The sequence below is a fragment of the Oryza brachyantha genome, chromosome 1 (assembly GCF_000231095.2).
Source record: "Oryza brachyantha chromosome 1, ObraRS2, whole genome shotgun sequence".
In the NCBI taxonomy this organism is placed as follows: domain Eukaryota; kingdom Viridiplantae; phylum Streptophyta; class Magnoliopsida; order Poales; family Poaceae; genus Oryza; species Oryza brachyantha.
Window position 1 is genome coordinate 23055711 of NC_023163.2, and position 12407 is coordinate 23068117.

General features: G+C 45.3%; 2 protein-coding genes across 2 annotated transcripts; both read left to right on the plus strand.

The window, feature by feature from the left end:
• Positions 1-232: 232 nt before the first annotated feature.
• On the plus strand, positions 233-8391 carry LOC102702331 (GTP-binding protein At2g22870). The gene is made up of 6 exons (XM_006644599.3): positions 233-580; positions 690-876; positions 2677-3492; positions 3638-3707; positions 4307-4469; positions 7812-8391. Exons 3-6 carry the CDS (start codon positions 3015-3017, stop codon positions 8028-8030), a joined length of 930 nt encoding a protein of 309 aa, XP_006644662.1. The 5' UTR covers positions 233-580; positions 690-876; positions 2677-3014; the 3' UTR covers positions 8031-8391.
• Positions 8392-9873: 1482 nt separating this feature from the next.
• On the plus strand, positions 9874-11114 carry LOC102702611 (transcription repressor OFP2-like). Its single transcript, XM_015839985.2, has one exon. It carries the CDS (start codon positions 10011-10013, stop codon positions 10971-10973), a length of 963 nt encoding a protein of 320 aa, XP_015695471.2. The 5' UTR covers positions 9874-10010; the 3' UTR covers positions 10974-11114.
• The last annotated feature ends 1293 nt before the right edge of the window (positions 11115-12407 follow it).

The window sequence follows — 12407 nt, forward strand, 5'->3', positions numbered from 1 at the left end:
GCCGCGGACGCCATGGCCGAGAAGATTGGGGAGAGATTTGCCGATTTGGTGGTAAGGATTGCGATGGAGGAGCACAGAGCCAGGACCCAGTCAGAGGACCGGGCGGTTTGCGGTTATGCGCGAACCGAGGGGCTTATTGCAAAATAACGCTATGCTATTAATTATTCCCAAGGAGGGTTCGCTTGTAAATGCGCGCAACCTAACCGGTGCGAAACCTGAATAACGTAATAAAGTAAGGGTTTATATGTGAAATAACCAAACTAAGGCCGCAGCCTTCGGCTCTCCACCCACCGGCGACGAGCAGAGCTGCAGAGGGGGATGGTAGGAGAGGAAAGAGGAGAACCGGTGGCTCGAGGAGTGGAAGTGTGGAGGCGCTTCGCTGGGCGCGCCGCAGCCGCGCGTCGTCTCCATCCTCGTCTACAAGGAGGACATCGTCCGTGAATTCGTACGCGACCTACCTTCCTCCTGAGAATTTGATGATGGAGGACCTCCACTGCCCTTCCCGCTGCCATCGTATTCCTGTTCGCTTGTAGGCTATAGCCTCTGCCGTGTTCAGATTATGGTTGCTCGTAAACTGCAAGTATGCACCCATTTGCTCCAGTGAAATAAACTTTTTAACTCAATGAAGTAAAAACGCAATCTGCCTCTTTCAAATTTAACATCATTTTCCGCAAAACGTGTTTATGCAGTGAACTATTCCGGACTTGGAGCTCTGAATTCATCATCATCTAAGAAGGATCAATGAATTACTTGTGTAGCCCTTTTCACATCATTGTGATCTTGAACCCTTGAGTTTAGTATGAAAGAGATATAGAGGACTGCCTTCTGAACAACGAGAGCGTTTAGAATAAGCAAATGCTCTGTCTATTCCACAATGTAAGTCATTTTGAGTTTGTCTTAAGTTAATCTTCCTTATTTAGTTTGATAAAGTTTAGAGAAAAATTCAGTAGCATTTTCAACACAAAATAAATATACTAGAGAAATATATTTAACGGTGGACTTAGTCAAACTTAAAGGATAGTCCCAAAACTTTTTATAATACGAACAGAAGGAGTGGGCATTAGAATCTGTCATGGAAACTATATAGCTGAATTTTGCATCTAGTTCGCTTCTCTTAACTCACTATCAATCCCGATTCCTTTTCTTATAGAAGTCCTACTGTTCTAGCTTTGTTGCGGTTTCCTCCCTGTTTCTTATTCTGGATGCAGACCAATACTGCAAGTATTTGAGACAGATGCTGTCCTACAGGCTATAGAGTCATCAAATTGGGTCCTTCCACATGATTTGATAGCAATCATGTACAAAATTATCCATGGAGCATATAACTAGGACTTTCAATCCAAGAGCTGAATGATTTTTTTATTTTTTAAACCTTTTTAAAAAATAATTTTATTAATAAACCTCCGGAAAAAATATTTTCACCGCATAAATCTTTTGGCCACGCCATCAACATTGGCGTGGCCAAAAGGCTTGCCAGCCACGCCGATTAGGCTGCGTTGTCTTGTGGCCAAAAGGTTCAGTTTTAGAAAAAATTTGCCCAGAGATTTAGTAATAAAATTTTTCTTAAAAATGTTTATTTAATAAAAAAATTTCGAGCTGAATATGATTAGCATCCATGGCAAAGAGGATAAACATGGATCATATATCCCACAGAAACCATCTTCTCATATAATGACACTGATTTTAGGTAGGTCTACTTTAGGAGGGACTGTGCTACGCTGCTGTGTGCTATCTCCATTTATTTGGCACATGCGGAGTTACTGACCAGGATTGAGGGTTTTCTAAAATTGAAGATAAACTACACCATGGTTATTAAGGAGAGAACAGTTATGTATGTTTTGTCAAACTCTCTAGATCTTCATCTGAAACCAGTTGTTTGTTTATTTTATTTTTGTTCTTACACTCTCACTGAAATGATATTCTTTTGGATTTACATTTATGCATGATACATCTTTTTGCTGATGTTAATACATTTGAATGGGTTCATAGTCCCGTCTTTAGTTTTTTATTATCCTATGGTAATATGTAAAAGCTATTTGTAATGTAGTTTTGATTGTAAAAGCTATCCGTAGTATAATTCCTAACAAATTTCTGCAGGTTTTACCTGATAAAATTATCTAAGATAATGAATTAAAACAATATGGGAGTTATACTTGCTTGGTTTTTATTCTTTAAATTTTCTGAAGCGTAGCACATGCAAGATGAGGACGCTGGAAGACATTGAGGATGTTACTTGTAGCCAACCGTAATCATGCTAGTTTTGTTTTAACTTTTAAGAAACAAATGCTATTGCTTAATCTTGGCGTTACCAGTCTGAGAAACATGGTAATAATCGGGTCTGCTTGCAAGCTTTTAATTGCTGTGCTTTGCTTTAAGTTTTTTTTTTCTGAAGAAAGGGCAAATGATATGCCGCATTTTTATTAACTAGCTAAAATATGTGTGTTGCAAAAGTTACCAAAAATAGTAAAATTAAGACTTATTGAAAAAATTAATTGGTTGAAACAAGATCTTATGTGCATCATGCTGTTTTTAATAATACACAAAAAAAACCTTTGATCTGAAAAAACAAAAATACCATATAAAAAAACCGAGTTGCAAAGCTATACAAATACAAAGAGCAACTACTGTCGTTTATGCTATTAATCTAGTGGTAATGAGTTTTCTCATTTCTCGCAGGAGGGCAAAACCGCAAAAATGAACCTGACGAGCTTTGCTCTTGTATTTCCGTGGGATTGGAGAAGCATCGAGTCAAAAGGGCAAACCCATAAAATATCTAGGTAAATCTCTAATTCCATTCTCTTTTTTACCACAGTATTTTCTTTGAAGAAAACTCAGGGCCGTCTGATCATCGATCGGATGGCTCACGCCCAGCCATCTTCCTTGCGGCCCCACCCAATCCTCTCGTCCCGTCTCCCAGCAGAGCCTCCAATACCCCATTCCTGCCTCCCAAAACCCACCCGCAGCTTCGCCCATCCTCCAAACCCCCGACCGCCGCCGCCCGCCCGCCGGCGGCCATGCTCCTCCACCACCGCCTCCTTCCTCGCCTCCTCCTTTCCCCCTCGGCCCCTGTAACCGCCTCCCTCTTTCCGACCCGCCGCATCCTCTCGCCTTGCTGCTGCTCCGCGCTCTCCCAAGTGGCGGCGCCACAAACCATCGACCACTCCGACGACGACGAGCCCCAGGGGGAGGTGCAGGTGCAGCTACCTCTCGACCGGCTCTTCCTGCCGCCCGGGGCAAGCGTGTCCGCCGGGGACGCGGAGGCGGTCACCGCGCGGGTCCTCAAGGGCTCCAACATCGTGCTGGGCCCGTACGCGCGCGGCGACGCAAACGTGATCGCTGCGGACTTCGTGAAGAGCAGCGTGCGCCCTGATGACTGCCCCAGGGACGGGCTACCGGAGTTCGCGCTTGTTGGTCGGTCCAACGTCGGCAAATCGTCGCTGCTTAACTCACTCGTCCGGCGGAAGCGCCTCGCGCTCACTTCCAAAAAGCCTGGTAGGTTCGTACTTTTGGGGGCTATTGACTTATGGGGTGTTATCATATAATGTTCTACGTTATTGGGTTAGCAAGGCGTTTATTATAAGCTAATATTGGTATTTATTGATTGTATTAACTGATGTACTGAGTTTTGTTGGTGCAGGGAAGACTCAATGTATCAACCATTTCAAAGTAAACGACAGTTGGTACCTTGTTGATTTGCCTGGTTATGGGTACACAATTACTTTTATTCCACTTTCAGTTTTGTTAATTTCGTTCTTTTCTTGATTAGATAGATGAGCATATCCTGTATCTTAGAGTTTGACACATTCTGGTTAAGCATGATTTTAGGAATTAAATGGCTGTCATTACTCAATTGTATTGAGATCTAGTTCTTCATATAAAGGAGTTTCACTTTCAAATAATGCTTCACAATATCGATTGAAACACGTGTATAGCCAATATCTTTGTTGATTTGTTTTAGATTCTGACATGTGTGAAAAATCCAGAATTTTCCTTAAACCTTCTTTGTGCAAAATTAACCTTTTAAACGGTTGGCTTGCTCATATGCACACAAAAGTAATTATATTATTTATGATGTTTTGCTAATACATAATTAGGAAAAGGTAGTCATGAAAAGTGTGTAGTAGTGACCATGCTAATGCTCAACGTGACAAGTATAACACAATCATAATGTGGGGAGTATGTGTTCTTTGTTGTCCATGTAGCAACGGGACATGACTTATGACAGATTGTAATATAAATTGCATTGGCCTGTATGCTTGATGAAATATCTCTGTCTTTTTGGACTTAAGTAGAGCTTGTTGAACAGATATGCTGCTGCACCACAAGAAGCTCGTACGAATTGGGATGAATTTACTAGAAATTACTTCCTCAGCAGGGAGAGTTTGGTGTCAGTTTTTCTCCTTATAGATGCAAGTATTCCTGCTAAGAAGATTGATCTTGACTATGCTAGTTGGCTTGGTCAAAACAAGGTAAGACATAACTCTTAAACAACTAAACTGAAACTTTGTTTATCAATTAACTATACTTTCATCCTTCCATATCAGTGTTAGTAGCACTCCATCTATAGGATAAACTTTAATCGGGTAAAAAAGAAGAAAAAAAATCATATCTAAGTATCTGCTCTCAAATGACCCTAGGCAAATGGATCAAAGTTCCCCAAAAAAAACCGTCTAAGCAGTTTGGCACATCTAGACTTGCTGACATAGCTCGTAGCCCACCTGCAGCACCACTTGGTTTGTTGACATGGCAAAGCATGCACAGTTGTGACTAGCGTGCTCAGGACTTGTTTGCACGGGCCCAGCGATTTTCTCTATGTCTCTCGCGTAGCTGTTGCTCTCCTCTCTCGCTCTCTTGTCTCCAGACACAAGGGGCACTAGTACTAGCTTGCTCTTGCTCTTGCTCTTCTCAAATATACGCACTGACAAGTGGAGACAAATGGCCTCAGGCTGACAGGTTGTGCCATGTCATGCGACGTGGTTGACTGGTGAGCAGCTCATGCTATATGGTTGATAAGACAAATTCATTTGCAGTTTTTCTTGGAGATTGTATTCTAGGTTTTTTTTTTTTTTTGGGGGGGGGGGGGGGGATGTGTCTCTGATATGGCTTGAATTAGCAGGAATTTTGCATGATTGAGCTTGTTTCAATTATTGTGTTCTAGGATTTCTTTGATTTTGAAACTTGTGTTTCGGTGATTTACCTTGTAAAACTGATCATATGACCATGAAAACGTGAGTTGATTAGCTCATTTTTTAGATTTATTTTGTTCATTAGGTTACGGTCAATTGAGGAGCTGGTAATTTGTTACCCCGACTGCCATCCACCTTTAGCTGTCTCTTGCTGTGTTATGGTCGTGTCGCTTCGTTCTGTCTCTAGTGAGGAGACCGATAGTGAAGAAGACAAGGCGTGTAATCTGAGTGATTGAGCAATCTCGCCAAAAGTGATGCCCCACATATGAGCTATACCCATGTGGCACCTGCAGGTGGGCCATGAGCCACAGTGACGAGTCTAGATGGATCAAACTGATTAGACATGGGGTTTGTTGAGACCTGGTTTATGTGCCTGTGGTATTTTGTAAGCAGAAACCTAGACACCACAGGAGTTTTTAAAACACAAGACATGCTATGGGGTTCTTTGATATTTACTCATTTGTTAAAGTTGCATAAGTACATGATTGTAGCAATAGAATGAACACTTATTAATATCCTGTGTGGATGAGTACTATTAGTCCATCTTGTTAGTTTAGTTAGTCTAACCTGAACTTTGAAAGATGTATTCCACCCTGCACAATTGACCATCTTCCCTTTTGTTTTCATGAAACAAATTACTACACTATTAGTTTTCTTATGAAGTCTCAGAGAGCATGAGGCATGTTAAAAATTTTCATGTAGTCATTATGGACTTATTACTTATTAGGTCACAAAATTTTATTTCAGCTTTCAATATCCTGGCGTAATATTGGAAATGTTAATGCATTTAAAACAATAAAGTTCTTCATTTATAGCAAAGTACACTTGGCAATCTGAAACTAAGTGTTGCTTGGCATGTTCGACGGAAGTCTCATTGTTTACAGACCAGATACAGTCCTTTAAGTAAACACCGAGAATGCTTCATGAATTGGCCTTTTACATAGTTTGATATATTGGTGGTCTTTACTACAAGAGTTCTATAATTTTCTTAGAACAGATGAACACATGTCCACATCTATTCTGCGATAAACACAGCAGTTCTATGTTCATGCTTCATTTGTGGGGCAATTGTTTGAACCTTTTTGTAACATGTATAGTAAAATGCAACACAGTGTGAAGCCTTCTAAGAAGCCTCAAATGCATATAAATCAATGACAAGTCCTATGCAGACATAATAAATACAATATAGCAACAGTATATAAAGACAATTAGTTCTGAACAGCCAAAGATAGAAACATTTCATTTAACAAACCATCATCTTCAGATGATGTGATAGACCTCACTGTAACAATCAGCGTGAAATATGACGCATAGTTTAGTAAAGTTATCTCTAAGTTGCAGTCATTTACCCTTCTTTTTCTAAAAATTGTACATGGAGGGCAAAGGTATAATAAGATGCTCAAAGATCGTCATTTTACCTTCACTAAAAATGACTGGACAAGAGTATAATTTTCATGACTTGATATAATTATGGAAAGATCACACAAGGATTGGAGAAAGCACCAAGAAACTTAACACAATAGCAATGTGTTTGCTTAAATGGATGTTGTTTTTTTTTAAAAGAGTTCATGAGGGTATTCGTGAATCATGATACATGTTCTCATGATGGGATCGATCTTCCAATAATAGGTTCCATTTATTATACCAAGTGAAACTTGATTTATTATTTATTGTCTCCTGCAATTCATTTGAAACTTTATTTTATATTCAGAAGACCTTATGTGTCTGTCATTAGATTGTCTTACTAGATATGTATCTATGAGTATGACAATGCGAATATTCTTCATTAATTGAACATATAAACGTACAGTACAGTAAGCCAGTGGGCTCACTGTGTTGGTGATGTGGTGCATGCCTTTGAGCTCATGATATAGCATGTTATTTGGATTGTGGTTATTACTTGAAGATCTCTCTCAAAACCAAACCAACAAACATGTTAATACCTGATCAGGATGTCTGTAAAAGTTAGCTTCATGCATTCTTTTGCTGTTCTCGAGCTTGTTATTATTTCATTCCTTGTGTAATACTATGATGTTACCACCCACCCACCTGCTCTATGCAATAAGGGTGGACTCTGAACTTCGGACCGCTTGTCCTACCCAGTCAATATGAAAAAGGTGACCTTTATAAGTCATATATCTCGCCCTTGTATTGCTGCCTGTCCCAGCGAGGCAGCGACCATTATTTAACCTTTTGACTTTTGGCCCTCTTTCCTGTTCTGTAATTCAGTGCAAAATACAGCGATCGTTTTCAGACAAGTAACCATATTGGCAGTAACCTGGTCCAGGAGACATCCATTAAAGACCTTTTCAAACATACAGTGATGAGGTGACCATATGTAATGCTCCATTATGTGCATTATTGTCTTGCCTAATTATTTCTTTGATGCATCTATATGTGTAAATCTAATAAAAGATGCCCCAGTGTATTTATGAGCGTTGTGTAGATATTTTTTTTGAGATAGTTATGTAGATGATATTGATACTGCATCAAACACAAACTATTATTGACATGTGATGTGCATTGATACTGCCTGTTATTAATTGATCTGTGCAATGGTATTGATAAAGTTACAGAAAATCTTGATATTGTTCACTTGTAATGTTCTTATGTCCATTTGTTCAGGTCCCCATGACGCTAGTGTTCACAAAATGTGACAAGCGCAAGAAGAAGAAGAACGGTGGCAAGAGACCGGAAGAAAATGTAGAGAACTTCCAGAGCTTGATCCGTGAATATTTTGAGGCAGCACCCCCTTGGATCATGACAAGCAGTGTCACCAACCAAGGCCGAGACGAGATACTTCTGCACATGTCTCAGCTCAGAAACTATTGGCTCAAGCATTAATTAAGATGAAAGAAATATATAATACTAGAACTCGGGCAACAGCAACGGCATGCAAACCCTGATGCTTATTGATGCCTCGACAGTTCGGCTCCTTTGCAATCAGGCCTTACCAACTGACGTGCCTTTTGAGCTGTTGATTGTAAACTATTGTCCCTATACATGATTACTCAATCAACAGACTGGGGAATTGGGAATGCAAACAAGCTGCTAAATCAACTACCCTAGGTTTTCTATTTGTATATCGTACAATCTCAACATTTTCTCTTTGTTGTTTTCTGATTATAAAAATTTGTATTATATGGGTTTAAAAATACGCTGTTATCATCTGATCATCATTGGGAATCCCACTTTTTGTTTGTTATATGCTCCCTTGGACCCTGCATCACACACATGGCAGGGAAAGCACGCATTTGACCTGTTAAGGAATGATTTCAGTGATTGTACAGTGCATTGAAAATGTCATATTATTGGGATCTATTATACAGTGATTTCTTATATCTTAAAATTAGACTTGTTAAGGAATAGTTTCTGCGATGGCAAGAATGCATTGAACATGCTCAGTCAAGAAACAGCTGGTAGTCTGGTACAAATCTGCCTGGCGAACGGAGACAGAAAAATTGTCAGGTAATTGTAGGCTAGTTCCATAGTTAAATTGTTCTTATTTGTACGATCTCATGCAGATGCATGTTTTATTTGTTAGGCCCCTCTCCTCATAGCCTTACCCTCTCCATCTTTCCTTAAGTTTTGTATTACCACCACCAAAACTACTTAGCACCTGTTTGTTTGTCTTTATAAGGTCAGATCTTAAAAGATGTGCGCCGCGATGGATAGATAGATAGATAGATAGATATAGATACTAGTACTAATTATAAACCCAAGAGAACAGCTCAGCTGGCTCCCACTCGCACAGGCACAGCTGGAGAACGCATTTGTCACTAAACAACGCACTGAGGCAATTTTTTATGCCGCAAAGAAGCTGCGTTTGACAAATTGACAAAATGAAGGTTTTATACACGGTCGTTTGGTTCTGTTCAACGCTTCAATAGTTCAATTGCGTGTTGATTGCTACGGCAAAGTAAAACTACACTTGCATGTACCATTGGTACCGTCCCGTGGTTGTACAGGCTACAGACTGAAGAGTTTGCCGTGGTCAACACTGGCACTTGCCCGGCCGACTGTACAGTAAAACTGGGGGCAGTTGCAGCCTTGCAGTCCTGCAGAGAGCAGCGTTCATGCAGCTCAGAAAGAATGTATGCCAAATCGCCAACCGGCCCACTTCCTTTTCTACCTTTCCCTTTCCATTTCACCTCCAAATTGTGTCCCAATACAACACTGCGACACACACTGTGTTCAGCACCAGTTCACACAAGCTGCCCGTAAATGGTCGGTCCTCTTGGCCTTTGCTACTGTATCTACTACTGCTCGGCTTAGCCCTTCCACGTGCACAGCAGCACGCGATATTCAGTAGTCACCCTGCCCGTGCGCACGGCACACACAGACGCAGGCAGCAGAAGCGAACGTTTGGGGAGGAGGCCGGCGCGGGGCGCGCAGCCAGTTGGGCAGCAGCGACAGCGGCGTCGCGACTCGCGCGTAACCGCCTCGGGCCATTTCTTCCCCACAAGGGCACCACTCCCACTACTACTACGTTACATGCGTCCTGCCACGGTCAGCCACGTCGCGGAGGGCCGCGCGACTGGGCGAGGCGAGAGGAGAGGAGAGCACCCACGACTAGTCCGCGAGCTCTTTGGCTCCGGTCTGGCGGTTTTTGTTCTGTAGCTAGCGCCCAAGCAGTTAAAAGGCTCGCGCGACGCCGCATTGGCTTGGATTGGAAGACCCCCCTGCACGAAAGCGATAGGCCAACCTCCACTTCCGCGCGCCCGCGCCAACGGTGCATACATACACGCAGCGCGCGCGCGCACGCACGAAGAGGAGAGTACAAAGAAGACAGAGGCGGGCGCCGTGTCGTGGTGCACGGAAGTCATGGACGGCTCCGGCGGCGGGTGCAAGAAGCTGAAGCACAGGCTCGCTGCCATCCTCTCGGTCTTCACCAGGCGCGCGGGCGGCAGGAAGCGCCGCGACGAGGAAGGGGCTCCGCCGACGCCGCCGCCTCCGCTGGCATTCCCATCTTACTCCCGCGTCGGAGGTGTAGGCGGCGGCAAGAAGGTGGCTGCGGGGAAGCACGAGCGCCGGCTGTCCTTGTCGATGCCGCGCCCGCCACCGCTGGTCCACATCACCATCGACTGCGCCGGCCGCCGCTCCGTCGACGCGGCGGACCCGTCCCTCCTCGCGCCGCTTGACGTGGACGCCAGGAAGGTGGAGAGGCGGCTCACGGAGACGGGGCTCCCGTACGAGACCGGCGAGTGGGAAGGTCGCAAGTGCCCGCCCTCCACGCCTTTCTTCGCGCCGCCGCTGCCGCCGCTGACGAGATGGAAGGAGCGGGCGAGCGTCTCGTCGCGCAGGCTCTCGACGCATTCGTCGCGGAGGCTGATGAGCAGCTCGTCCTCCGACGACGAGTACGACGAGGACTCGAGGAACCTCTTCTCCTCGAGGAGCTTCTCCTCCGACTCGTCGGACTTCTACAACTGCCCGCGCAAGAACACCAGGGCACGCGCCTCCGTGTCCGGCCCGTGCCGCGCGCCGCCACCGCCATCGCGTCGCGGCACGTCGCAGAGCTGCCGGTACAGCTTCGAGCTGCCGCGCGGCTCGACGGCTTCTGCCGCCACGGACGGCGGGTTCGCGGTGGTGAAGCGGTCGTCCGACCCCTACGAGGATTTCCGCAAATCAATGGAGGAGATGATCGCCGAGGGGGCGGCGTGCGGCGACGGCGACGGGGAGCTCAGCGCGGAGCGGCTGCTGGAGACTTACCTCGTGCTGAACTCGCCGCGGCATTACCCCGCGATCCTCACGGCGTTCGCCGACGTGCGGGAGACGCTCTTCCCCTGAACCCGGCAACCGATCGGCCGGCACCGGCGTTATGTTAATAGGACTAACCAACCATGTCAGTAGCACAAGAGTCGTGCCGTTGAGCCTGTGACTTCCTGTGTGTGTACTAGCATGAATGCATCGTTTGTGTCATTTCACCGCTAATTCTCTTCTGGCCGGCTAACTCTGCTTTAATTCGGACTCTGTAGTCCCTGTGACTGTGTGATGGCACTCTTCCTTGGTTTTTGATGTTCCCTTATGACTTGAGCTTGGACTGTGAATAGCAGAGCTTTGTTTCATTCAACTATACCGTTACAACAATCCTCTGTTTTCTCTTGATGAAAATAAATATATTGCTTGATTCAACCCTTTCAGATTGGGTTGGATGAAGAGAATTTCGTATCCACTCAAAAATTTTGATAGATAAAAGATTTCCACGCTGGAATTGGGGGAATTTTTGCCACCTAACAAAATTTCTTGCGCTTCACATTTTAAAATCATCCAACCAACTGGTTTGTTAAACTCTTCATATAGTCAAGCTCCCCTAATTCACAAATCAATCCATGACCTTCGGCGCATGTGGGTTGGTTGGTTTGCGAAAACTATATCTTCTTTGACGAACATGAGTATATTCTATGATTTCATTCTGACCCTGCTTCTATACAATGAGAGACAAAATCATGGAGGAGTAGCCGGCAAACAAAGAAAAAGTGCCAAATCGGCAACGTCCTTCCCTTTCCAAGTAAACGCGACGCATATGATAAGGCCTGTGGAGGTCTTGTCCTCCCCGTATGCATATCAGCATATGTGTAGTATAGGAGTATTAGCTTGTAGATTGGGGATACTGCAGGGGCATGTGCTTGGTTGGTGACCACATCAGACGGACCGGTAGATAGACAGGGGCGAAGGCGATGGTTGGCGCGCCAACCCGGGGACGCGCGAACCGCTTTCTACTTCTACCGCGCCCGTCTCCATCGGCGGCGCGTCGATCGATCGATCGCCCGAACCGTCCTCGCGCCACAGGCCACACAGGGGCCGGACGACCGAGCGAGCGCCGGATTCCGCGCCTCTCTACGCATCTACTAGTAGTAGTACTAGAAAAGCTCTCTCGTAGCTTCGCTTGGCTGGTACTGTGCGTGCGCGCAGGGGGAGAACACGGGCTTCTCCCTCCACACCCCCCCCCCCCCCCCGCGCGACGTGACCGCACCGCGAGTCGAGAGGCCCCGTCGGTCCGCGCGTGACCGACGTGACGCGCGCTTCGTCACGGCGCTGGCGCAGGCTGCTGTTGCCATGCATGCGCCGTCGCGTGTCGTCCCGTCGGCGCGCCGCGCCGAAGCGCGCGCGGCCTGGCCCCCGACGGCTAGGGCCTCTGCGCGTACAGTTCGGCGAGCGTTTCCTGTACGTTTTAGAGAGATCGGCCGGTCGGGGTCGATCGTTGCGCTGGGTTGCGTTTGC

What these genes read in the sequence shown, in the direction of transcription:
- LOC102702331 (XM_006644599.3), top strand. Translation starts at nt 3,015, where the DNA reads ATGCTCCTCCACCACCGCCTCCTTCCTCGCCTCCTCCTTTCCCCCTCG. An exon ending in GCTCACTTCCAAAAAGCCTG is followed by an intron (nt 3,493 to 3,637) that starts GTAGGTTCGTAC and finishes TTGTTGGTGCAG; the next exon opens with GGAAGACTCAATGTATCAAC. An exon ending in GTTGATTTGCCTGGTTATGG is followed by an intron (nt 3,708 to 4,306) that starts GTACACAATTAC and finishes CTTGTTGAACAG; the next exon opens with ATATGCTGCTGCACCACAAG.
- LOC102702611 (XM_015839985.2), top strand. Translation starts at nt 10,011, where the DNA reads ATGGACGGCTCCGGCGGCGGGTGCAAGAAGCTGAAGCACAGGCTCGCT.